The sequence below is a fragment of the Apis laboriosa genome, unplaced genomic scaffold (genome assembly GCF_014066325.1).
Source record: "Apis laboriosa isolate Shangri-la unplaced genomic scaffold, ASM1406632v1 scaffold14409_cov159, whole genome shotgun sequence".
Lineage (NCBI taxonomy): Eukaryota > Metazoa > Arthropoda > Insecta > Hymenoptera > Apidae > Apis > Apis laboriosa.
In genome coordinates, this window is record NW_025221511.1 from 462,849 (window position 1) to 490,327 (window position 27,479).

The window sequence follows — 27,479 nt, forward strand, 5'->3', positions numbered from 1 at the left end:
GAATTTCTCTACATCCTCGGTATCGGAACGTTGGACCTTCGATGGTACCGCTTTATTCTCTTAAAGATGTTCTCCGAGCTTTCTCCCACGCAATTACGCTTAAATAGCCCGAACAATGGAGAAGGAAAAAAGAGAAAGAGAAAAGTGCTTCGGCTCACAATTTGCCCGGTTAAATCCGTTACGAGTCGTCCTCGATTACCGACACGGCACAAAATCGAACTGGATAATGGGACCAAGTGTCCCGGATACGGAAACACGAAAATTTAATTCGAAGCTATTCAAGAACAGAAATTTGCAAAGGAAAACTGGAGCCGAGATTTTCGTTAATTATTTCGACGCGATTTAAGACCGATTAGAACCGCGATAAAGTCGATATAAACGAGATGGATCAGTTTGCTTCGCGGAAACTACTCGTGTTCTCTTTTTAAGAGCAAATCCACCAGTCGAATCGAGAAAGAATTGTCCCAGATATTGCCTTAATCGACGACGATCTCCTTTTCTTTTTTTTTTTTTTTCTCAGAAAAGATAAGGCATTTGGAAAAGGAATGGAAATGTATATAAATTTTCGCCCGTTTCCTTTTTCCCTCGCAATTCCCTCCGTTGGCTCTCCTTTTAAGGAACAACGATCGCTTTGTTTCATCGGATTTTAGACCAACCATTTATCTTAAATGAAAACACGTTCTTCGCAGATTTTCTATAAATTGGAAAAATTCACGACCGTCGGATAAATCCATATTTTCATTTTATATACAAATGATGTATAAGACAGTTAAAATTAAGCTTGTTAAGTTTGGGGAATGGAACGGCGTCTCGAAGCAATTCGAACGGAGAAATCCAAAGTTCCGGCGGAATTAGTCCCTCGAGACCGGCAACAAGACCATCGAGATGCAACGAGTTTGACAAAAGTTCGAAAATACGAGGCTTCCTGTTCGTTGGTCTGGGATGTGGAATGGCGTGCCGTGCAATCGCATTGTAACGAAAGATCGTTCGAGCGGAATCGATCTCATTTGTAGCGGCGGTAGCCTCGATGAAAATACGCACGCTATATTACCGCGCGAATCGATAAATTTTCCCTATGCTCTCATCATCCCAACCCTCCGATCGATTCGTCTCGAATCTCCATTTCTTCGCGGAAAAGGAAACTCATCGTCAAAGATGATATTTCTACGATCCAAACTTTGTATCGTATATATATTAAAAATGGTATGGAAGATACCGAAAATAATAAACATCTGAAATAGCAACTAATATCAATCTTTAAAGCGTGGACAAATTTTTCCTAACCATTCGTTGAGTCTTTCCTTTGATAAATCTTTTCTTCACGTTGTAAATTCACGAGCAATTTCTTACTTGTCTTGAAAAAAGTATATCGAGTTTTGAAATATATATTGCGATATTGATCCGTTGCAACGATACATCCACTAACACTTCATTAAATCATTTATTATCATCGAATACATCCCCATCTAAGAAATTAATTTGTCAAGATTCTTAAAAATTCTCCGACATGTGATGAATAAAAAAAGAGCGCATTATTATTTGATTTCAAAATATTATCCCTGCAACGTACACAGTAATCCCAATCAAAGAAAAATCCACATCCCGCTATAGGAAAAGTTTACACCAGGAATCGAGGATTATTCTTTCTCGTTCGATTAAAAGAATATTTATCAAACTTATCGAGTTAAATACACGGAAAAGCGGTTCTCTTTTTTTTCCTCGATTGGTTTGGGTCGCTCGATTGGCCGGTATCTTCGAATCGAAGATCGGTTCGAGAGAAAGCAAATCCTCGTCGCGTCCTTTCCCTTCTTCATAGCCGCGCAATCATACTTTGGAAAATCAATAGCGGCCAATTGTCGTGGAAGGAGGATTCTTAAATCGCGGAGAAAAACAGTTAACGGGCGATATTTCTGCGGAAGGCTGTACCCGCGAACAGAAGAAGGGATATCTTATACCGAGTCGACCGATCCCTCTGAAGAGTAGGGTAACGAAAGGTTTCCTGATTCGATTCCGATTATTAGCGGCCGAGAACCGAGCCGAGTTTGTTCAATTGGCTTTATTACGCTGTTTCGTAATTATCCCGCCTCTTATTACGCCGGTTCGCTCGCGACAAACATCGATAGACATCGGCTCGGTGGAAAACTTGTCGAATCTCGAATAGTTCAACGATCTCCGTTTCCTTATCAATATTAACGCCGTATCGGGAGATGAAAAAGCTCGAGACGTTTGTACCATTGGCGGTGGAGACATCTTCTTGGAGATATTAATTTTTAACGGATAGACGAATATATAACTGTAATCGATATTGCCCGAATAATCCGATATTCAGGCATTGCATGAATAAAATGTATAATATTAACCTTTTGCGGTTTCAGCATGATATTCTATTGATCGGAATTATTTCGAGAGAGGCGGCGACACGAGACGCTTCCTGGTAAAAGCCACGTTTTGCCTTTCCATTTTGATTACCGTGTATGAAACGGGTAGCAATAGATCGTAAGAGTGTTCTGTCGGCCCGTGTTTAGCTCGAGTTTCAACCACAAAGGGTTAGAAAGAAAAATTCCAACGGAAATTTAAACGATACTACACACTATCGAACACGTTAGTCGCATCATATTTATTAATAAAATGGTCTCCCCTCGAAGAAAACTTAACGATTTTACAGATTTGCCGTCGGAACACGGTTCAATCTCAGCCGAAGCGGCAACAATATCCTATAACAGAGAGTGGCGAACGAAAACGCTTGCGTGGCTGACGTTAATTTCGCGCGTTTCTCGTGCGAAAAGACACAGGGAGAACACGAGCACGACAGAAATTATTCCGACTGTGTAACGGCAGCAACGCGTGTAGTATATTCGAAACGCGAGCCAGGGACGTACATTCGACAGAATGTACCGAACTCGAAGCCGCCTCGGAACCAAGAACGTGACACGAACAGGTGAGTGCTCCGTCAACATCGATAAATTGTATGCGGTTCAGGATGCAGCCTGTTCCCGATCCGAGATGCCTCTGTTTTCAAAGACGCGCTCGAAATGCAACCGGAGAAAGTCGCGTAAGAAAAGATCATTTCGGTGATAAAACTCAAGAATTTCATGGTGATTTTTCGTGAAAACTCAACGACAAACTAATTCGAGTTATTTTTTTTTTTATATGGAACAAAAATGGATAAAAAGAAATCGTCTCGAATAAATGGAATGGAACCGCTTAAGAATATTCGAAACGTCGTTACGTTCGAATTTCTCCAACAAAGTTTGAAAAAACGAAAATTTCGTTTCGAGTCGAGAGTGGTTTGCAGAAGATTCGTTCGAAGGATCGACACGCTTCTAGATTTTCGGATTTATCGGTGAATAATACGTCGATCGACGTCATGATATAGCGGATCGACGATAGTCCTGCACGGAGAATTGTTCAATGGAACGAGCGTAATTTGTTCGATCAAATGAGACACGCGCAATTGGTCGAGATGTATGCGTCAAAAAAGCATCGAAACTGCAAGGTATGTCGTGCATCGTGGTGGATGGATATAATAAAATCAACTGGAATGTTTATTTTTGCGTGGCGCTTGTACGCCGCTCTTTTCATCCCTCTTCTCTGGTGGGAAAATTCATCGAACGAGGGAGGAGGCATCGCGCGATTGGTGACGGTCGTCGTCTGTTATTTAACGGTGCGACCACTTGGTCGAGGAATCCGAAATAAAAAAATGAGAGGGGGGGGAGGGGAAAAAATGAAGAATGGAAAAAATACGTTTCTATCGTGCAACGTTAATACAGGGGTTGCCTTTCTTCTCTGTCTCTCTTTTTTTCCCTCATTGAAACGTATTGAAAGAGTAAATATAAAAAAATGAACAGGAACAGGATGAATAGATTGAATTGAAAAGCGTAATGTGACTTTTGTGTCAAAGCATTCGTCGATGTATCTACGATTCGATTGTTTTTTTTTTTTTTTTTTTTTTTTTTTTTAATAAAAGAACTTTAACATCAAAAATTAACCAATCTCTCAGTATATAAAAATTCGATACACAGTTATGTGGTACACGATGGTCTGGTCTGTATCGAATTTGTTTCACTATTCCATTCCGTCGATAACGCTTATTTTGCAAAAATTGATATTTCCACAAAAGTTACTTTTTTTTTTTCACGTATTCTCACGATCAGTAGAAAATCAATGATAAAAACCGATGAAAAAAGAATTGATTCTTCCACATCGACGACTAACACAAGTATAAAAAAAAGAGAGAGGAAAAAGGAAGAAAGAAAAATGGAGGGTAAGGAACGTACAAGGATTGCGTGATAACGTGGAAATAGCGAACGAATAAAAATCTGGACGTCATCTACTATGTGATAGAGAAAAAGAGATCGAATTCACCAGATAAAAAATTGCGCTCACATCCATGCTCATCGAGCCTTGTTTTCCGGTCTTTTGAGCAAACCAGGCAAACGTTTCACTATGGCTAGGTCGTCGTAGTTGCGGATTCCCTCTTTTCCATCGAACAGGAACTCCAGTGGAAATTCAGGAAAAAGAAAATATCGGTCTATCGAGATAGATAAATCGTTCGCAGTGTCAGCGAGTGTCGTATTGCTCTTCCAAGAATTAGTCAAGATTAATAGCTCGATAATTAATCTCTTCTAGCCGATAGAATCACCTTCAATCTGATCGTTTATGCATCGACTACACGATAGAGAAAATTTTTTTCGATACGTTTTTTCTAGATTGTACACTAAAGATTCTTTTCAGAAATATTTCGAAACTGGTTAATCCTGATCTTGGAGCGATCGATCTTTCTCTCTAGGAGAAGACACGCTGTTCCTTATCAATACAACGAAAAAAATACTCAACAGTTTAATCTTGTTAAAACGGCCAACAGAATAATACGTACGTTGTAAAAATTTTTTATTATTTATCCGTATTTTATCCTTGCACTTTTCGTTTATAATTTTTATATATAATAAGATTACATATAATATGACGAATCCGAAAATTTATAAATTTTACTTTCGATATCTTATTTCTTAATTAGCAAAATCATTATTATTACGCAACAACTTTCACTAATATTTACGTAACATATGACTGCAATGATAGTAAGGCAGAGATCAACAACTTTTCATTTACGACTAAAAAAAAATCTACACAATTCGATCAACATCAACATCATAATCATTTGCTTAAAAAATTGTATTCCTACTATAGTGATTCGTATCACTAATTCCCGCGACAATTATCGACTTTCCGTTTAGAAAAAAAATTTCGAGCAAAGAACTCCATCTTTCGTTGGATCGACAATTTATCCGATAAAGAATTGCGAGACACCGACGCTTTTAAATCCCGTTCCAAAAACTATCCCCCAATCCGAATAAAATTTTCGCCCTCTCCACTGTGAGATTTTGCCGCATTTAGCTAGATGTATCTTCGAGTTCGGCGCGAGGTAGAAATATGAGTGGGAATTAAGTTTGGCTGGAAATCGTCGAATACCTCTCACGTTCGTCCCCCTTTGCATCCATCCCTAGCGAGTTTCGACAGAGCCGCTTGCGTAATGTCCGCTGTCACGAGGCGTAACCATTCTTGTCGATCAACCATCGCGAAACGTGTTAATTTCCTCGATTAACCGTCCCTCATCACGATCCCTCCGTCCTCCTTTATCTCTCTGTGTCGAGGGTACAAGTGTTTGACCAGGATGTGCATGGCAGTGAACGCGAGGGATGAAACGTACCACTTGATTTGATTGGTGGATTTTGAGAATTAATCGTGGTGTTTCGCAGAATAATAGAGAGCAGTGTAATAAGGGGGACGATCGTTAATAAAGGATCAAAGTGTGCATAGTTACGTCGTGGTATTTAACGTTTTAATTAATCGAAGTTTTGATGAAAGAGTTTTTTTTTTTTTTTAAGAGTGAAAAAAATTTCAATGTCGGAGGTTATTGGTACGCGAGTCGTGCATTTGCGGGGGAAAAATGACAAAGGATCGGCGCGGTCTATTTTTATGCGTTTCACACGTGGCTCGACAAATTCCCTGACGAGTTTGTTCCGAGTTATGCATCGGTGTTTCTGTCGTAGTACGTAGAAACGATTTGGAGAAGTTGCGCGGCGCGAGAGGAAGCGAAAGGGAAATTGTACAGCGGCTAGGGAGAAATTGCAAATAAAAGGCGGATCCGGCGTCGTTGTTTTATCGCAAACTTTTTATTCGACGATAGAATAAAAGGAGTAAAGAAACGATCGATCGGGACGCGACTGCAGTAGCGGGGCTTGTACAATGTGTGACAAAGATAAACGAGGCGAAAACGCGATGGAGAACAAAGGGGGAAAGGGGGGGAAGCAAGAAATTCGAAAAAGAAAGCCCGTTTGGCAGCGTTGTGTCCAATTTCACTGATTAAAAAATCATCGATAGCGGAAACGGACGTGGAAAGGAAAACCTCGAGCGACGCATTCAGTTTACCCGGATTGTTCCACGCTTGTGTGGAATCCGAATTCGCGGACATCGGCGGAGTACAGGGGGATGAGAGACGACCGAAAAAGAGAACACAGAGAAATCTGTGGGTGGGGTGTGGGGAAGTAGGCACGCAAACAAGTGGAAGAAGGCACGAACAGAGGGGAAAGAGAGATGCCAATTAAAGGGGAAAAGAGAAAAGCGAGCAGGGATAAAAAAAAGAAAGAAAGAAACGTGGAAAATGGAAGGAAAAATCAGAGTAACCGACTCTGTAGAAAACTGTTTAAACGAAACACGGACAGGTCGAAATCTAGTCTGGTCATAGTCGAAAGAAATCGTTTTTGTTTTTTTCTCATTCTCCATTCTTTTTTCGCGCACCAGCCAACTCTGATTCACGATACAAGCAAGAAAAATTGGACGGTATTTCGAGAAGAGAAATCCGTACGAGAAATTAGCCGTACAACTTTTTGCAAAACTTCATTCATCAATGAACGATACTTCAAGTTATGAAAAAACAAACGATCGCGTCGATTAGAAACAATATAAAGGGAAACGACGAACAGCGAGAAGATCATCGTGTCTGTCCCGAAACACGAAAAGAAATATTGATTACTTGGTCGAGACGACGAAATAACTTCGGTTAATTGAATCGATCAACATTCGCATTCCTTTGAACTGGCTCTTCGAATATTTTCGTCTTCGCGCGCAAATGCTGAACAATTTCTTCATACTCGACGAGTTTCCACGGTGTGCAGACCGCCTTCTCAGACGCTAATTCATCGATATCGAATTCTTGATTTCGGACGTCTACTTTCGTGCTTCGACAAATATCACGTTCCACGATAATCGCGAATATCTACGAATCAAGTCGAAGAATTTCGAAGAATGCGAATAATTTTCTATTAATCGAAACACGGATCACGGATGAGACGATTTTAACGAAACGAATACATTTTGATAAACCGCGTTGATTTGTAAATTGATTTTAATCCCGATCATTCTTAATACTATTGCGAGACTGAAATTATTCTATTCGTCGCATTCCATCCAAAGTTGGTCTTGATCGATGGAAGAGAAAAGACATCAAAGTGATGCAGATTCGTCTATGTCTTGGTTGCCATGGCGACACCAATCAATGAATGAAATTGCATTTGCATCTCTGCTGGCGTCATCCAGCTTTCCGGTCCGACTTCCTCCAACCTATATAGACCAAGACAATTTACCAGATGAGGCAATCCGAGATCACGCAAAACGAATAAACAAGAGTTGAGGATGAAGGGATGTTCTTCGAAATATCGTCGAGAGTTACGCTTGATTTCGAGCTTGGAACAAGGTAAACAGCTGCCGAGTGTCGTAACCGTGAAGAAGGATTTCTATGCTTGGAAGATTGATGAATTTATCCTGCAATACGGTGCATGATGCAGCGAAAAACGATGTTAGCCTAAGATCCGAGAGATCTAATATTTGTTTGGATATTTTATCAAGGGCTTGAACGAATTCGATGCAGTGCTATCGACACTTTGGAGGAGAGGTAAAATGAAATGCATTGTATAGCGAGCACGTGTCATGCAACAAAAGTTTGCTGTATGGCGGTATGCGATTGATGTTTCAACATTTTTCAACGTTTCCGCGTTGAAACGCTCTTTTTTGTAGGGAAAAAATAACCACTAGGCAGGAAAGTATGATCCTACATTTTTGACAAAAATTTCATTAATGAGAAATATAAATCCGGAATAAACTTCATCTTTACTAATTATAAAACAAACAAATAAATATTACTTTTTCAGTAATATTTAAAATGATTTTTTAGAATAAAAATAGATAGCATGCTCTTTTCCCCAGTTTTAAATCCATTCGAATGTTACTTGCGGAGACACTTGAAATCCGTTGTATACGCAACGCCTATTGAAAACGCTGAAGTACTGTGTAACAATATTGAAGGCTCTCGACAACTTTCAATAATGTCAGAAGTATTGAAAAAGGAGCCGAACATTACGACGAGGATTATTTTTGCAGACAATACCAGATAAATCGAATAACAAATCAATAAAAAATTACCATTTGAAAAATTTAAAATGCGATCAATATAAGTCACACATTCTCTGAACATGATCTACATTTAATTTAAAAATCCTTTTTCCTTTTTATTTAAATTTTCAACCAAGACAAATCAATTAAATCATTGTTAAACTATTGAAATAAGTTAAACTAATCGATCTATCAATTTATCAGCTTTAAACGATAAAAAGATTCTTAATTAATGTAACCGATTCTCAGAAAAATTGACATGTACTAATTGCCATCTAAATCATTTATTCAATTTATTCAATAAAAACACGTTTTCATCACTGACTCGAAATAAAAGCGAGATCAGAAATCTCTTAATTTGATCTTATATAACACTTATAAAATTAATAACATCCTATCCTAAAGAAAAGAAAATTCTGATAAAATTTTACCATCCTTTCGGTAGATAACTTGGAAACGGAAACGCGCAACTCGGACAGAACGTACGTTCTCGTACGTCGACTTTCTTCAACTGCGAGCAATAAAAAATTCACAGGAACGGTTTGATTACTCGAAGTTCGATCGTCGTTTCGTGGAAGGCACGAAAACCTATGTCGCGTCTCGATTTAATAATATAACGCGAATTAATAATTTCGCGGCGTAACTCGCGCGAAATTCACTCGTGTAAAATAGAACGACAAGAATAACAACGGAAAAAATCAAAGGCCACGTACGATAATACCTAGGCCATAGTATCCTCCCTCCTCCGCTCGCAAACAACGAAGATTCAAAAATGCTTTAATAAACTAGCTTCATGGATATTTTTGCCATTTCATCCTCTTCGCCGTTTCGACGAATTCCTTACACGCAAGATTGAATAGATTGATCGATAGATTTGAAAGAGCGAGAGAAGAAGAGGAAAAGAGACGAAATGTGGAGTGGCTTCGTGGCCCGTTTAATAATCGCACGAAATGCGCGAGACTGTTCGCGCTTATACAAGCTGATCAATAAATGGTTAACCTCTTTGTCCCTCTTGATTCCCGGCTCTGCGTGGACCAGTCGTCGGTTCGAGAATACCCGAGGCGGAATTTAGAACGGTGGTGCGGAACTGCGAACGCATGAACCGTGGAATAAGGATATTCTCTGGCTGCGGCACGCAAACGCGCCGACTCGCTTGGAAAACACACAGCCCACGGCGAAATAACGCGGCAACGTTGAACCGTGTTAAACTTTACTCGCGGACCCGCTTTCAGGCTGAAGGAGATTGCACTTTTTTTTCGAGACACTTTTCAACGAGTTCATCTTTCCGACATGGATGAAGGATAAAGGGATGATTGCTGGCGAGGAGTTAATTCGTGTTACTTTGAATAAGAATTGATTGAATAAGAAAGAAGGATGAATTGGACGATAGAGGGATAGCTAGTCAAGTGGTATCCGAATAGTTGGAAGGAAATTAGGAGGAATTATTTTGTTTTTTCTTTTAACAATGAAGATATTATAATGGAATATACATACGATCTTGTACGAGTTATCGTATCCACGAATAAAATGTAATTTCAATATTTTACGAATTTGTTAATTTTACGTAATGCGAAGAAAGGGAAAAATAGATAAAGTTTGGCGCGATTAAAGGTTGTAATTAAGGAACAGCTGTACTGAAATCAGCTGCAAACGAGCTGCTATTTTTCTTCTTAATTACGGGTATCGCTGCATTCGAATTGCACCTCAAAAATTTCTACGGAATTTCGCAGTGAATTCCACTATTGGCTGAAACTGTTTAGCTATTTAGAGAATGAATCGTCCATGAAAAGAATTCTACGCGCCAGACTTTTGGAATCTCCGGCCAGGCCAAGGTACATGTATGTACTCGGTTCCGAATACTCGAATGTGCGAGTGATTTACGTCTACTGCGAATAGCGTATGCGGACTACCACCCAAATTGGTGTAAAGGTAGAAATGCACGCGAAGGGAGAAAAAAGGAACGCGTGTCGAGATGTCTCGTGTCTCGCAAATCTCATTAAGTAATTTTTTCACGACGTGAAGAACTGTCGGTATTTCTTATTTCGCAAGCCTCTTCTTCTCGGAAGCTCGACTAAGAAAATTTTAAATACGGGAAGAAAAAAAAAGTCATTAATATTAATTCTGTTCTCGAAAAATATTTCCAGATTTCAAATATTTCACGCATTCAACTTTTATTAAATTTTAGATATTTTAAATATCTTTCAGTTTTTGATTGAAAAAATTCACAGATACATATATACATATATATATTCGAATAATAATTGAAAAATTTTGCGAAACTGTTACAATAACTCGATTCCGCTCTACAATGGAATAAATAGAGAAACGAGGAGTCAGAGTGGACTTTCTTCGTGCCGGTCGTGCGAAAACGATTCGAGATACTTCGAACGGAACGTAATGCCGGATACGTTTCGGTACGCTTGACAAATTGACGTCCAACTCGCGCACACTCTTTTTTTTCTTTTTTAAACCTCTTCCCTTCCCCAGACTTAGCTAGCCCAGGTGACGCGAACTTAACGCATTATTTTACAAGAGAGTTCGAGCCGACTTGTACACTCCTTGTATTCGACGTCAGGGTTATTTCTGCGAGTAAGCTAAACTATTTTCGACCTTTACTTACAACAGCTCGAACGATGCACAAAACTCGAGATTTCGTATCGTCGAAAGTATATACAAGCGTAGAAAACTGATAATAAATGCCTCGACCGCGTGTCGGCCTGTGATCGATCAAACTCGTTCATCCAGAAACGTTATTCGCGGAATAACGTGCCTTCGTTTGCTTCGTTATTGGCGGCGATCGATGAAATCTACGTCATTGAAACGCGTCTCGTTAGCAAAAATCGCATTTTAATTAATGGAACAACAATTCAAAACCGTTTTATTTTTTTCAATCATTTTTCCACGATATCGATATTTCCCTCGTTCATATCGATTCTCTAACCAAAGAGATGAAAAGTTTACGCTCCAAGATCCATCATCCAATTATTGGACTATATGTAACATTTCACCCAAATATTCGTCCATTACACGGCAAAGTGCTCGAAGATGCACACGTTTAGGATACATTTAACCCTTTGCAATCGAAGCGTTAATTAGGTTGGCTTTGAGCTCTCGTGCTTTCCGATTAGCATACGGCGACATAACGAGCTGGTTGTTTCCTCGTATTACGATCACGATACAACAATCGCTTTATTTGCATCTTTCCCGGATGTCTCGATGCGCCGAAATATAGCGCGAACGTTCATAATCGATAGAAAAATTACACGGATCCGTAAATTATTCAGCGCGAGATTCTGGAAACTAGGACAAGGTATGTTATTCATCCCCTATGATGCGGGTGAAAAAAATAGATATTCATCTTTTATGAACTTGCTAACCCTGATGTTTATGCAATTTACACAACGTTTACGTGATAATCAGTTTTTCACCTGTGCCGAATCCTAATTTTGCTTCAAAACGATGAAATATAAAGCACGTTTAATACAGAATTAACATTAACATTGAATCAGAATAACTCCTAATATCGTTTTGATCCTCCTTATTATTCGCGTTTCTTAATTTTAAAAATATTTCTTATAACGTACAAAAATTCTCCAGAAATAATATTAACTAGAAAATAGAAAACGCGAATCTTAACGATCGAAACATCGTCAATAATTGCACAAGTGGCTATCGCAGCAGCGCATTACGTCAATGCGAAGTCATTTGCGTAAAGGTAATTAAGGTCGGGCAAACGAGGAGGATCGACCACGAAATTCGTCCTACAAAGAGGAGCGCGTCCGATCTCTAATAATTCTCACAGACAAATTTTTGATTAATCAGAAACCCTGTGACGAACCCTCGTCGTATTCTCTCCTTATTGATCCATTATTTCAATTTTTTATCCACATTCGATAAAATATGGTAATAAAAATAATTATCTTTGTCATATAATAATTATCTCGTCGAGGAACCTTCAACCTTTAATATTCGTACATCTCAAAGTCTCGAAGATAAAATCATCCATCTCCGGAGTGGAAGAACGATAAATGAAAGGGGCGCCAACTCTACTCAACACCAATAGAAAATCCTTTCGTACAAAGATTCAGCAATTTTTCGACCCTTCTTCGACATATTCTTTTTCCATCCCTTATTTTCGCGCGATCAACGTAATTCCTTGCTCACTCTGGAGAAGAAAGGCGAGCCGCTATCTGGAACGATTTTTCGCCAGAAACACGATCGATACACCGATTATCGACGAAACGATCGGTGCTCGTCTCTGGATGGACACGAACGTTTCTCGGAACCCTCGTGTCCGAGTAATTGCTCCAACGACGTTCCTGCGTCGAGAGATCGGCAGAACTTCCTAATAACCAGGTAAGTAGCCGCTAATGGTACTCCACGGTTAACCGGTAGAACAACTCAATCGAACAGGGGAGAGTCCCCCTCCCACCGATGTTGCGATCCCGATCGATCGATCCTGTTTACGCGCGGACGCGATAATTGTCTTTCGCGGGTTAACGAGCTTGACAAGGAAGAAAGTGTCCTAATAAGTCGGAGGCTGATCGTCGTTAACCCTTTCGACTGTACTTTCCTTCGAGTAGCCGGCTCCAATTAGCCGAGTTGGTACATTTATCAGCTTTATCTGGATCATTTGTTTCTGGGTTCTGCACGAGAGAAGGACGGAGAAAGGAGAAAGAGATCCTTGCGAATCTTAATTCTTAAGTTTGGCGAATCGAGAACTATAATTGTGAAATAACGATTTTAAACGTTACAATATATTTTTGTCTCTTATATGTGTATCCATAGAGAATATTACGATAGAACGTCTTCTTTTAATTAATATGCATAATAGCTTCACAACCGGGTTGAACAATTTGAAAAAAATGCCATTTTTCTGCCTCGAAAACGCCTAAAAACCCTTCGTTTTTACATTCGCGTTTACTCTAAAACGTTCAAAAACATTTCTCCCGGTCTCTTTAATAAACTTCGTAGTTCCGGAACAAAGTGGTTCTGTTCCCGGCAGAACATTACGCACACGTAACCGCCAGTTGTGGTGATACTTCGCATACCGTCAGGGAACTATGGAAAGCCACGGAATCTCAACCAGTACAACTATATATATATATAAGCCTTTCCCTGCCCCTTCGTCCATACAAAACAAAAATCGTCAAACAAACAACAAACGTTCTTTCCGCTCCTCCTTTCTTTCCAAGTAGAATTTTGAACTCCACTAAATTCAATGATTTCCTACCTTCTACCAACGAACCTTCATTTCCAAGTGAATTTATAACGAAAGAATAAAATTGAAAGAGTTGAGAAGCAACTTCACAAAAAAAAAAAAAAGAAAAAGAAAAAGAATTTGGTTTCGATCGATCTTCGTTAAAGCAAGTGTACTTTTTATCTTCTATCTTCAATGCGTAAGTAGAGATATATATGTATTTTAGAATCGAACGTGTATCGAATGAAAGTGTTCAAACTGGCAGAGGTGGATCTCGCTAATGTCGTAAAACGGTCGTTCAATCAGAAATTCTCTATAAAAATTTTATATCGACCTCCTCGTAGACGACGCCCCCGTGCTGCGTCATGTAATCGGTCTCTTAAAACGACAACGATTGTTGGTCGAGGCTTGAAAAGGGTCATCGAGAAATATCTTCCAGTTGGATCCTATCGTACTCGTTGCTCGAGGGGCGGAATTTTTCGCGAATTCATTTGTCATTCGAGTCATCGTTCACCGGACCTTCCCTCCTCTCTTCTTCTTCTTCGAGGAAAAAAAGGGGATGAAAAAATCGAAGGAAATCGAAGAAAATGGTCGTCCACGAGTGAGTAATTAGGAGAGGAGGCGGAGAGGAGGTTAACGATGATTATCGCGATCGAAATGCCTGGACCGGTAATCCCGAGATTCGAATCGACCATTTGCATAATCTCTCAAAGGACAAGGCAAAACTCGGCCTCGTTGAATTATTCTTCCCGTAACTAAGACCGCGTAATCCTGTGAATTACCCGATCGCGGGGTGGAATTGTCTCTTACTAGGGCCGGTAAATCGATGCAGGATAGATTTCTTTTATTCAAAGGAACACGTTGCGCTCTGATGCTTCGTTAATAGAATGAAAAGCTTCCGCGATTATTCGAGGTTCGTACAAGTACTTGCCATGATAAATTTGCAATGATAAAACGTATGCATAATATTGTTACGCGAGCAAAGAATAAAGAAACAAAGGGGAAACGCGAAACCAATTACGGGGATACATTTGTTACATATCTCTGACTGTGTGATTCTAATGTGATAGGTGACTTGTTGAAACGAAACATCGATAAAATTTATTCACGATCCTGTGTAAAATTTAACGGATCGTTACTCTTTATGATATATACATATATACAATTTATAAAATATACCTCACGATTTTTATTTTCAATATATATCGCTCGTATTTCGTTTTAACTAATCCGAACAACATTCGCGTTCGAAAACAGATAAACATGCTCGTTCGTTTTTCATCGAGAACTAATTCTTTCGAGTTTAAACTCGACGAAGCTCGTTTCGAACGAAGACGATCCACCGAATTAATTGAAAGGAGCGCGGGAATAACAGGTCGAAAGGTTTTTGTCCGCATCGCAGAGCAGTTGCGCGATAATAATGAAGCCAGCCCGTTGTAATCGTGGACCAACGCGTTGTGGTTGCCGGATTGTCGGCGACGCGAACCATACACCCGGTGAGCGTTAATAAAGTGCACGGTGAACCTTATAAACGCCGCTCGAACAATCGTATAAGCACGCGTACAATACGTTTACCAGCGTGCACACGCTTCTGCATACGGTACGGGTCTATGAAACCGAGAACTTGCGGTAATATTCGACGCAAACATGTACCAACCTGACCATAATCACGATATTACTCGTTCCGCGATGCGAATCGTTTTCGTTTAGCGGAATCTTGCAACGTTTCGAGGCATAAACGATCCGCAAAGATGCTTAAAGCCCGTCGATCGATTCTCGAATTTTCAAAATTTTATATTGAAAAATATCGAGGGAGATGTTTCGTTGTTCGTTTTCTCTTTTTTTTCTTTTTTTTTTTTTCTTCGTAAAATCGGAACGTTTAGCGCAATAAATTTCAAACGGAAGGGATTTAAACCCGTTGTTTTGCAACAACGAAATGCCAGCGACACATCAGTTCCAATAAACTTCAACGACAAATGAAAAACAAAATGGAACGTTTAATTTTATAAAACAACACACGTGACACGAGAAACAAAAGGAGAATTCATTCGTGGTATCGAATTGGTGCGGCGTGAAAAAGCGGGGAGGGCCGTGTAATTTTTTCGATTACAGGTGTTATTTTATCGTTGATTCGTTAGCGCGCATTTTCCCGTTCTTCGATTTCATTCTTCGTATTTTACTCTGCCAGACGAATGCGATATACAGAAACGGAATAAATACACGAATAAGATACGAATCGATCAAACCGCGATCGTTCGACCAAAATGAAAGAGAGAAAGAGAGAGAGAGAGAGAAAAGGGCGATATGCTGTAAACGGGACCGATTATTTTTCGTTGTCCCATCGATAAAATCGAATCTGTAGTAATTGGAACAGCGTACGGCCATTACGAAATCAATTTGCTTCGTTTCACGCCCAATCGAGGGCAAAATGGTGGACCGAGCCGATATAAAAATTTTAATTCCTCCCGGTTATAGAGACTCGTAAAAGCCCGAGAGTCCTGCCTTCTAACTGGTCGTATGTGTGTAAACTTCAATCGTATCTCCCGTGAAAATCTATATTTCGTACGAAGCATCCTCCACGCGTCTTTCGATCGCTTCGCGACGTTAATTCCATCGATCCGGATCGTCCGTTAATTGCGGTCTCGGTTCATAAATTGCCAAGCTGCTTCCTTTTCGTGAAAAAATATCGAAATGACTCGGTACATACATGCATACCTGTCAATCGAGACAGGGAGCGCGGATGGAATCGATCGAAATCGTAATATCGGAGAATCGAAGCGGTGAGTGGCGGGGTAACGACATTGTCGATAGGATATTCGCTCCTACTGGCCTGCCGTTCTATAACACGCTCGTGAAATCTCCATTTTACGGTGTAATTCTATTCATAGCCTTCTAGCCTTTTCCATCGGGCGTGACTGTTAATTATGTCGCGTTACACTTTGCCGAGCAAACACCGGCAAACCTGTGCTACGTCGAAACGATCTTTAAATTGGAAGGGGGTCCGGTTAGAAACGAGAACTCTACACGGTGGAAGCATGGCGCGCCAGCGTGAAAAGTTGAACAGGAGCATCGGTATCACGGCGAGGGAACCGTCATTGAACATTCCGTGTTCCGCTAATACTACCATGAAATCCTCTGCTTTAACGACGTAATCTCCTATCCTCGGTTCGCGCCTTTCTCGTTAACCAACGCTCAGCATTATTACACGGGAACTAACGGCGTACCGCGAACACTTTCGTATCGTGAAATTAGTGCGATGTTGTGGCGAAGGGAGGAGACGGAAAAGATAGAAGAAAAGGAAAGCATTTTATCCGAATGGTTGCTGCTGGATTCGTTACCAACATTTTGTTACAGACAGAGGAAACCTTCCTTTTTAACGTTATGTTTCGAATGGGAAACTTTTACGAAACCTTTCAGAAACTTTGGAAATTTAGGTAAATTAGAATTCGAAAGATGCATAAAAAGAATAACTTGCGGTAATAAAAATCGCTCTCAAAATTGTAATCATCTCTGAAAAAAGTATAAATATGACCAACTCTTTAAATTACACGTTTTCTGTATAACCGATGTAACCGATCGTGTTCAACGATTATTCAACGACTATATGAAACAATGGATACAACGAGACTGTCGATAGATAAAGCGAAGCATCCTGCCGATAAAAGACGAACAAACGAAGAATTGTTAACACGCGCCTACACTCTTGCGCGAGATCAACTCGGTAGAAGTCGAACTTTCACGAAGCTTAGTCTTCTCTCGTGTATTTGTGTACACGCGTCTTATCGCTCGTATCGGTCTGCATAACGTGACACCCTCGAGGAATCCTCTTCGCGTGAGATTAGGTCTACCGGTTACGTACTAAGGTAAGCTAACAGTGCTCTAAGGCCGCTTTCTCACGACTAGGCTAGCGATATCGTGGCACGATAGTTTCTTCATAGGGAATTCGCTTCGTGATTTACGTTTTCTCGAGATGACGTCGCGATAGCTTCTCGATGATCTCTTCATTTATTTTTCGCGACAATCGCGAAAAAATTTCGCGGCGGGATTATCGACAATAGTAATTTTCCATCGAATCCGGGTAAGTAATTTCGGAATTAGACGGTCTTAAAGCCGATATCGGGTCTCGTTTCGATAATAAGCGCACGGAGTATTCCCATTTTAAACCAGACTGCTTATCCTCGAGGAATTCCGTTCCCATTGAAACGGCCATCGGGGCCCGAGAGCAAAATATCGTTCCATCCGCAATGCGTGATATCGACGTAATCGATATCTAATCTCGTCGTCCTCGTTACCAACCGTGCAAGGGGTGAAAGCCCGAATTCCGCTTTGGGATCGATCCACGATAAAGTTAGGAGGGGAAGATGGCGGGAAAATCTATCAAACTCGAGAAGTCTTGAGAGATCGTCGAGAGATCTTGCGTTACGCGTGAACACGATTCTATAAGGATATTTCATACTTTCTTGCCAAAAGTCCCCTGAGAATCCGACATTTTTTCGAATTAATCTTCTCTAACTCTTCCGCAAAAGGGGACGAAAGGGGACGAGTTAAAAGCAGGGCTCGAATCGAGGCGGTCAGAGGAAAATTCCATTTTCATAATACGTTCCATCTTTCCTCCGCTTCTCCGTGTTTCTGTTTCGCGGGATTCCTATCCTTTTCGAGGGGTTTTTCTCCGCGGGGCGTGCAAACATTTGTCCATAAATGGAACAGGGGAAAACTTTCTCCGTAAATAGACCGCGTATTTTTACAACTCGCGCCAATAGTTACGACGACTATCGATATTTAGAGAGAAGCAGAAAAATTTTTGTCGCCGGAGGACAAATACGGGGGCCGATGGTTTTCGTCGAAACAATCGTAATAACGGCGACGGCGTAGAGATTGATGTAGAGATTTGGTATAGGGACTATCAATCACGATGGAAGAAGGTTGCAAAGGGATGAATTTCTCTTTTGGAACGTTGGTTCACCGGTTGGCCGACGTTTACGCGGGTAATTGCTTTCCTGACACGTGTGCGCGCCAAAGACGTGGCCGGACGAAGCTTCGAACACACCGGGAACGGAGGGACGGAGGGCGCTTAATCGCGCGCGATAAATCTACCCATGCATGCGAGAATCGTCTATTGTTACGTAATACTCGACGCCAAGGGGAGTATCATTAGGTTGACGGAGATTCAGATTGTACGTCCGTCGAGAGTGCGCGACTTTATTTCTCGTGTGATTTGGAAACGATTGTAGTTTAACACGCGAGAGATTAATCACCGGTCGTGGAAATTCAACGTATATAGAAGATGTCTTCCAATCCTTTCGACTTTACGATATCGATCGCACTTCGAATCAAATTCTACGAAGATGGATACTCGGCGCTTGACAATTAAAAAAACTCTACAAATCGACGAATGAAAATTATATAACGTGTATAACGTATCAATTATTCTGCTGATATAACATTTCAACCTCTCCATAAGCAAACCTCTCCATTTCGCTTAAATTATCGAAAAATAAATTATATTTGAAATATTTATCGATATATCTTTTCTATCGTCTATTTGATTTGTCCAACTTGATTTTCTTTTTTATTTATCAATTATCAATCAAAAAACAGGACTCGGAAAATAGAATGACAACGGAAAAGATTTAAGAACGAAACGTTATCGCACACACGACAGACGCGGAATTATTCGAAGGAATCGAGAATACGGTATACAGAATATTCCGAGGCCCATTACCAGGTTCGAACGATGAAAGGAGGAGCCTAGGCACAAGCACTATCTCGGTGGCCGGGTGCACTTGGACCACGTCATCCGAAACGTCTTGTTCATATCGATTCGAGCTGGAGAATCCATAAAACGCGGGAGAGGCTATTACCGAGGAAAAGCATTGTGCTTCTTTGGCACGTAAACCGGTCACAAAGTTGGATACATCGATATTCCTTCTTTACTGTTACGCTCATCCTGCCTATTGTCTGCCCGTTCATGTCTTAATCCCTTCGACTATAATCTTTCCATAAAACTGTATGCGATTCGATATCGAAATTTATCAATCGACGAATATCAAACACCTAGAAATCTTTATCCAATCTTCTTTCGACCAATCGAATCCAACGTTCTCGTAAACGGGATGAAAATTCCGTAGAAGATGGGTCTTTCGACGAACCGCTTCTTGAAATTCAAAGGTTTCGAGGACAAGGTACACAGAAGCACATTCCAGACCAGTGTAACACCCAAATGATTCAACGGAGCACGGGAACGTGGGGAAGTAACGTGGCTAAAACCGATCGACCGTATCGCTTCGTTATCGTCCCCGTTGATTCATAGATCGTTCCGTAATTTCGGAATCCGGGGAACCGTCTGATCGTGCGTGAACGTTCGACCGACACGGAGAACCCGTAAAGCTCGCGTTAAGAGGAATAAGGTAGATAAACTTCGATCAGTTTGAATGTCGTCGCTCGCGCGCGCGCGTGCTCGCGCCGATAATCCTTTTAGACGGGCAGTCGTTTGCTTTTTAAAACGTTTTTTTTCTTTTTTTAAATATTTTCTCTCGATATAGCAGCAACGAGACTTAACGGCTTACTACAATCTTTAAAGTGGCTGCTAGGACCGGCCGAGCCTCTCCACGTCCCATTAACGGCCCACTTACCGCCGAATAAAGACTGATCGAAGGGACGAAACGATTCGCGCCACGATCGTTGCCCGCCTCCACGACCACGGTAACGAGCGTATTTTTTATCGCCAACGCCGCCTCGGGATCCTTTGACACCTTCGATTTGTATTTGCACAGGGAGGGAACGGACGCCTCCGATACGGTTGAACGCGGGAACAAGCTCGGTCCGATATCGATGCGTTCGATTCCGACTAACGACACGGCCAAAGTCGTTCTCTAGTTTCGTCACGATGGCTTCGTTTCTGTGTATCGTCGAGAAAGATAGCCGAGAATTTAGGGGATACGGAATTGTACGGAGTGTGCACGGTGGTATCGCGAAATTGGAATAGATTTTTGAACAATCACTAATATTCTCGTTAAATTGTGTTACGCAGGAATGCTCGAATGACCGAGATCCGAAAGATTTTCCTTCCGAATTATTAGCTCAATTGACCAACGTATCGACGAAAAATTCCAAGCACCTAATTATACGACGAATAATATTATTCCAATTTCTCGTCCGCTTTCTGTTGAACAAGCTTCTTTCGAATTCCGAAGAGAATATTCGCGTGATAGACATGACGACTGATTATCGTGACAATCGTACGGGAAAATTACCTGTGGACATCGGGAAAATTTAATCAAAGGACTCGATCGACTAGGACACGGGACCGGAATACATTTGATGTTCGCCACGCAGACGAGAAACGAGGGAAGGGCAAGTTGCAGGTCCAAGGAGACTTCCGGTTGAAATTCTCGCAGCCATTACCGATCTCCCGGTGCACGAGTCGCTGACAGAGACGCGTCTATAGAATGTTTCCTTATGCCTTGCAACCGACTACGGAGAAAGCCGCGGGAAGAGATGCTCGCCGAGATTTCCCATGGGCGAACGTGTAACTAATATCTGACGAACAAGTCGCTCGGTAGGCCTTTGACGTACGTTTATTTTGCGCTGCGTCGCGTGTACAGTCGATAATCCCGATTTCAATTGTCAGAAACAACCCGTTAATTAGAAACCGCCAATCAGCTATCCACGAAATACGGTTATTCCTGGACTGAACGATCAGACACACCGTGTAATTTCCCAGATTGCCTCCAAAGTGACCTGTGACGTTCGCCAAGTTCAATCAGACCATCCTATTTAATAATTTCATTGATCCCATGGAGGAATCCTTATGTAAGCGCGATATATCGATTTCGATAATGAGACGTTTCGAATTTAATAAAATTGATTAGATGGAAAAAAGAATTTGTATTCGTTGAAAAATTTGGGAGTTTCAATTGAATGTACTAGAAATAGTGCATTGTCGTCAATACTTTGGACAAAAATGATATTAATAAAATTTCTTTTCGAATAATTTGATTGAACCTATAAAAAAATTCTTATTTTGAGATATACATGGGATAAGTTCGTTTAAACGGAAGAAAATTTTTGATCTTGAACAATTTGAAACTAAATATAAAAGAATTGAAACTTTCTGAAAAATGAACGAGCTTTCAATATGCAACGACAAAAGTTACCGCGCGATGTCTCTAGTTAACTCAAAACGAATGAAGCAATATTAATAATTTTCGTCATACACGTCGTCCCCTTTCTAATAATTCAATTAGATCTACAAAAGAATCTTCATTTAGATATAAATGAATTATTTTTCTTTATATAAACTAGAAATTTTGAACTCACAAATTATTTTTAATCGAAAAATATGAAATTCATCGTGACAAGAGTCGGAAAATAATATTATCGTACAACATATCACGATTTTTCTCACAGGATATCTTATCGGACAGATAACCTTGTCAATGTTCATCGACGAATCTCTAATTCCAACTAACATCTGGATCTATAAGGGACAACAGGTTGTGAGTAACGGAAAGAGAAGAAACAAGAGAAGCTCGAGTTCGTTTGTAATTCCGCTCGTGAGCCACACATTTCGACTCGTTAGAAAACGAGCGTGGACGAATTTGTCCAAGTTTGAAGACAAAGCAAGAGATCGTTGCTGACGAAAATCTTTCCCGTTTCTGCCAAAAACTGATGTACGTCACCTGACGAAACTACGTGAACAAGCAATGTACCTCAGATAATAACAAACTGTCTGAAAACTGAGGAAAAAAACTGGCACGTTCCATTGGTCGATTGTACGATTGCTGTTGTACTTTGAACGAGAATTTACAATCATTTTGCGATGTATATATTTTATCTAACTTTGATATTATAAATTTTATTTATTTTTTTCTACCAAGAGATAAAATACGAAGATATTAAAAATATATCTATCTATACGAGGTGTGGCAATAAATATCGAATGAATATCGAAGAAATTTACTAGAATTCAAATATAAAATGAATAACGAGGGAAGAAATTTATTTTAAAAAAATCGAAATCCATGTAAAAATATATTTGTCCCAATTTACTTTGTTTGCGAATAATACCTCAAAATAAACAAAATCAATGTAACGGATCCGCAAACATCGTTCCCTGGTATATCGTGAATCATTTCGGTCTCGTAAATAGCCACAAGATGATTACTTCCAAGGAGTTTCAAAGAATATAATCGAATATTCCATGCAATACGAAAATAACACCGTTTTTTGGTCGAATATGGATCAAATAAACGATATTCTCGCGTATCCTTCTTCTCTCATGCTTCCTCTCTTTCTTCTTATTAACCGATCTATCAAACAAACGTCCACGTTCTATCTGGAATTGTTTCTGAAATGACCGATAGTGAGAAATAATTTCGTGTCAAGTACTACTATTACGCGATAGCTCGCGAACCACGTTATTAGTAACGAGTGTCATTACATTCACACACTTGAATATTTTTTCTCCATTTCCACGTATTCTATAGCCACGAATCCCCCTTTCGACTCATCTACTTTCGCGCTTCCATTATCCGTTCATCTCGGCCACGTTCACGAATTTTTATTTGTCGCTTGTTTGACTCGTGCTGATTTCAAACCTATTGTCCGTGACATCCCCCCTGTGTCCTTTTGACCAGGTATACGCCAATGACAGAGAGAGAGAGAGAAAGAGAAGGGAAGAAAGGAGAACAGGTTAGAAGAAGACAAGCCTTTTAAACGCTCTCGACAGGGGTGGGCCACGCAAAATCGACCAGGTAATAAAGAAGACTTCTGTCGACCAATGTAGCTGGCTTCTTGGCTCTTTTCACAAGGTGAGAAAATTCCACTACACAAGCAAGATCTCCTCATTGTCCTCCGAGATTATAGTCTACCACTTTCCGCTCGTTCGACACAGAAAACTCATGACAGGGTGAGACCATTTTTCGAGGTAACGTCATTTGGCGACACCTCGAAGGGAAGATTGAAGCGTTCGTGAAATATTCATGCAGTTTTAAAACATGGGGACCAGAACGGAGATACGATAAGCCTCGACACGAGAGTTTATTACGCTCTGTCGTCGAAATGTAAATTGGACCGTGTCGAGCGAGGGATATACCGATTTTTGCACCGTTTCAAGGGGAAAAATTGTCCTCGCTGGACGCAATTCTTAGAGATAGGGAAAAAAAACATAAATTCTAAAGTTTGCCTCCATTTAGTGCATTACACCGACTGCAATTCACGGGATAAAGCCGTAGTAAGAAAAGTAAATGAAGAGAAATCGTCGCGTCAAAATTTCTTTATCTTCTCCGTTTACTAGCGTCTTTTGCACGCTCGCATTTTCCATGCTTTTTCGGATCTCTACCATAAACAGTCAGCATCGTAATTTTCACACAACGAATACGGATGATCGTCGAGATATAACAAAATCTCAGTTAACGAATCAAATTTTCGTTAAACAAAAAGGGACGAATGCTTTCTTCGATTACGAATTTTTTCATTTACATTTCACGAATAATAGGATAAAATCAAATCATCCAAATACATTCAAATTGCATCGTAACTTCAAATACATCGAAATTATTATAAATTATTATTGATAATTCTCACGCCACTACTTAACGTTTCATGTCCTTTCGACAAATAAAATCGTAATTCGCAAAGTTCATAAATTGTGCGAAAATTCACAAATACCGCTCGCAAAAGAAAAAATCTCGGAAGAAAAATCGATTGGAAAGTTTCGATGGATAAACACGGACGTATAACGCGAGCTTTCCGCTCCTAAAATTAAAAATCATCGAAGGAACGAGGTCCAAGGAATATGTCAAAAAAAAGGCCATACGTCAGAATATTTGCACGTTCGCGAGTTCTTTCAGGAAGATTCCTTCAAAACGGATAGGAGAAGCTCCAGAATCTCTACAAGCATTTTCCCCTCTTTCACTATGCCCGCTCGTATTGTACGATGGAGAAGCTCCGTTCGTAAGTTCCGACCAAGTTTCTGCAGCAACAAACAGCAATGGCTCGAAATTCGTATAATACGATCCGAAAGGTATATAACTTTCTTTGGAAACTGAAGGTACAGTTGCTACTATGATTCAGTTGATGCGAAATCCAATGCATTCGGCGCTAACTTCTCGACATTAACAGCAGTATTAATTGGGACACGAGAGAGGATTTCGTCGATATTACTTTGATGATTTAAAAACATTTCATTTGTTCAACGTACGATTAACGAGAATTCCGCTTTTCGAAAGTTCCAATTCACGCGAAATCATTTAATCCCTTTATACCGACGATTTTGTGGATCAAAAAATAAAAATCACGATTCGGATTAAAGATAAAATTGCGAGAAATCTGGTCATTCCACAAACAACTTCGTCGATCAAATCATAAGACGAGACGCGAATCATCGAATTGAAATACGCATCGTTGTAAAAAGGGATTAGTTTTTTGAGATACATTCTAAAGACGAGATTCATTTGTTACCGAGCAATTTTAATCGCGATTTCGCCGATATAATTTGCTTGCGAGTAAATATTTTACGAATAGCATGGAAAATTTATCATTTACTGCGTGCCTATGAATTTCTATCTTTTCCACAATTTATATTTACGTCTATGGATCAAGTTTATCATACACGTTCAAATTTGATATTTCATGAAATTGAAACAGGACACGAAAATTTGAGATTTCACGAACCGATTAATTTATACGTTGTTAAAATAGGATAGAGACAAAGCGGGAGACGAAACTCTTTGTCATTAATTAATTTTCAAAGTAATCGTTTAAAACTTGATGAACAGAGATCAAGAAAACGGTGGAGTAAAAAGAAAAGCAGCGAGGAGCAGAGGTCTCAGGTGGGCGACGTAATGCTTGAATTCTATTCGTAAAACTTCCGGATGGAACTCTTAAGCCTGGAAAAGTCTGAAAATCGACATTGCACGGGTCGCGTGCAGTGACTGACCTCGTTCTTCCCTCGAGTCAAGAGAGTCACGTGGCTACTCTATTAATTTCACCGTTCTGAAACCATGATACGTTAGAGGAAGGAAGAAAATCGCGTTGAATAAAGGACAGGCCGAAGGACTTTGCTCGTGGGACAAGATAGTATTCAAAAAGCGCACGTCTTCTCAAAGCAAGGGGCAGAATGGAAAGGAGAAGGAATCATGCGCCATTCCGCCATTGGCAGATTAAAGCGACGTCGTTGGTCTTTGATCTTTGGTAAGAAGCAAGAAAGAGGAAAGGCGAACGCGAAACGGCGAGCTTTTGCGTGTTAAAAGGGTAAAACTCTCCGGAGAATGCAGACTCGCTTTCACTGTCAACTCGCGAATAACGACAATCAAACAAAGGGAAGAAACGTGGAAGAAGAAGACAAAGAAGAAGAGTAAAAGACGTACAAGAAGTAGAAGGATAGTAAGGATTAAAAGAATCAATGCGACGCACGCTCTTGTCCGGAAACACTTCAATCAGACTGCTTGGCATTTCTATCAATGATAGAGGAATCTTTCTTTAAAAAAAAAAAAAAAAAAAAAAAACTCACGAAGATAAAGTAAGATCTCTTCATGATCCTTTCGGTCGTCGATCGGCAAATTCTTCGTCCGTCTTCCGATTCCCGATAGTGAAGATATCCCGTTTCTACGTGCTCCAAATTCTATGCTTGCGAGCTATCGTCAAAGATCTTCGATTTGCCACCGCGTACAGGCTGCGCCCTCCAAGGAAGGGCGCATCGAGGAATCGGTTCAACCCTTCTCCAAGGACAGATCACACCGCAGTGTCTCACTTTACAATTACATAGATCACACTTGTTTCTCACCCTTCTTCGCGGTGCGGTTTACACATCGCCACAAAAATCGACTATCCACGTGACGATAAATTCGCTCTCGCGACTTTGTGGCCACGATCGCGATCGCGAAAATAAATTCGACGGCGACAAACTTTCTTGTACGTACGAAGAAAACGAACTAAATTACACGACGATTTCAGAAATCAACTTGTACACGGGCGCGTTACGTTACACGGCACGAATGGATCTCATCGATCTTGGACGATCTAACGAGGGGATGATACGAAAGGGTTAACGCACACGCACGTGTCTACGATCCTGGCCGATGTCGTCGGGCCGAAGTGCGCCGCACGAGTGTCGGCCTTAACGTCTCGAAAGCGCTTGACGTTGGCGCCCGTGCGGCTGGGGTGGGGGCTGGAGGGGTTCGCGGAGAAACACACTGTGCCCTTCTCCCCTCCACGTCTAACCAACGCCAACTCCAACCCTCGTGCACCCCCACCGTCAACTCCTCGCTCGCTCTTTCGCTCCATCTCTCTCTCGCCCGCTGCGTCCACCCTCATCGCTCTCGTTGGGGCCGAGGTTGGAATAAAGTGGTGCCGGAGGGGTGGTTCGGCTGGTCGGGACTAAGAAGGGGTAAGAGCACGGAGAAAGACGGTTTGATCGAAACGATGGACGGTCGGAGGGAGACGGGACCGATGTAAGCCGCGAGGATCACGCGGACCGAATGTCGAATTTGTTTTATACGTGTTATATCCGTCGATGGCGTGCGATTTTCTTCCGGATGAACGTGTTCCACGATCGCGATAGCGTTCACATTTTTTTTTTTCAGAAAAATTTCTTCAAGATATTTGAAAAGATAATTATTTTTATACGTTATCGAGGGATCGAAGAGTTAATAGAAGAGTTCAAGTACACGAGGTTAAACAAGTTGTTCCGGGATTTGCGGGACTCGATATTGACATTACCGACAGATGGATGAGAAAAAAGGGTTGTAAATATCAGCACAACGATCCACGGGCGCGGTTTGCGGGCAGGAATTTTATAGATCGAGGAATCTTCTGATTCACCAAA

At 40.7% G+C, this 27,479-nt stretch overlaps 1 protein-coding gene across 3 annotated transcripts in view; it reads right to left on the reverse strand.

Moving 5' to 3' along the window:
* Window positions 1-26,748, reverse strand: part of LOC122721106 (protein madd-4) — a 188,293-nt gene extending 161,545 nt beyond the window's left edge. For all 3 annotated transcript variants that reach the window (XM_043948388.1, XM_043948389.1, XM_043948387.1), the window contains exon 1: window positions 26,166-26,748. In XM_043948388.1, the coding sequence (XP_043804323.1) occupies window positions 26,166-26,189 (24 nt within the window). In that variant the 5' untranslated portion in view covers window positions 26,190-26,748. The remainder of the gene's footprint in view (window positions 1-26,165) is intronic.
* Window positions 26,749-27,479: the final 731 nt, after the last annotated feature.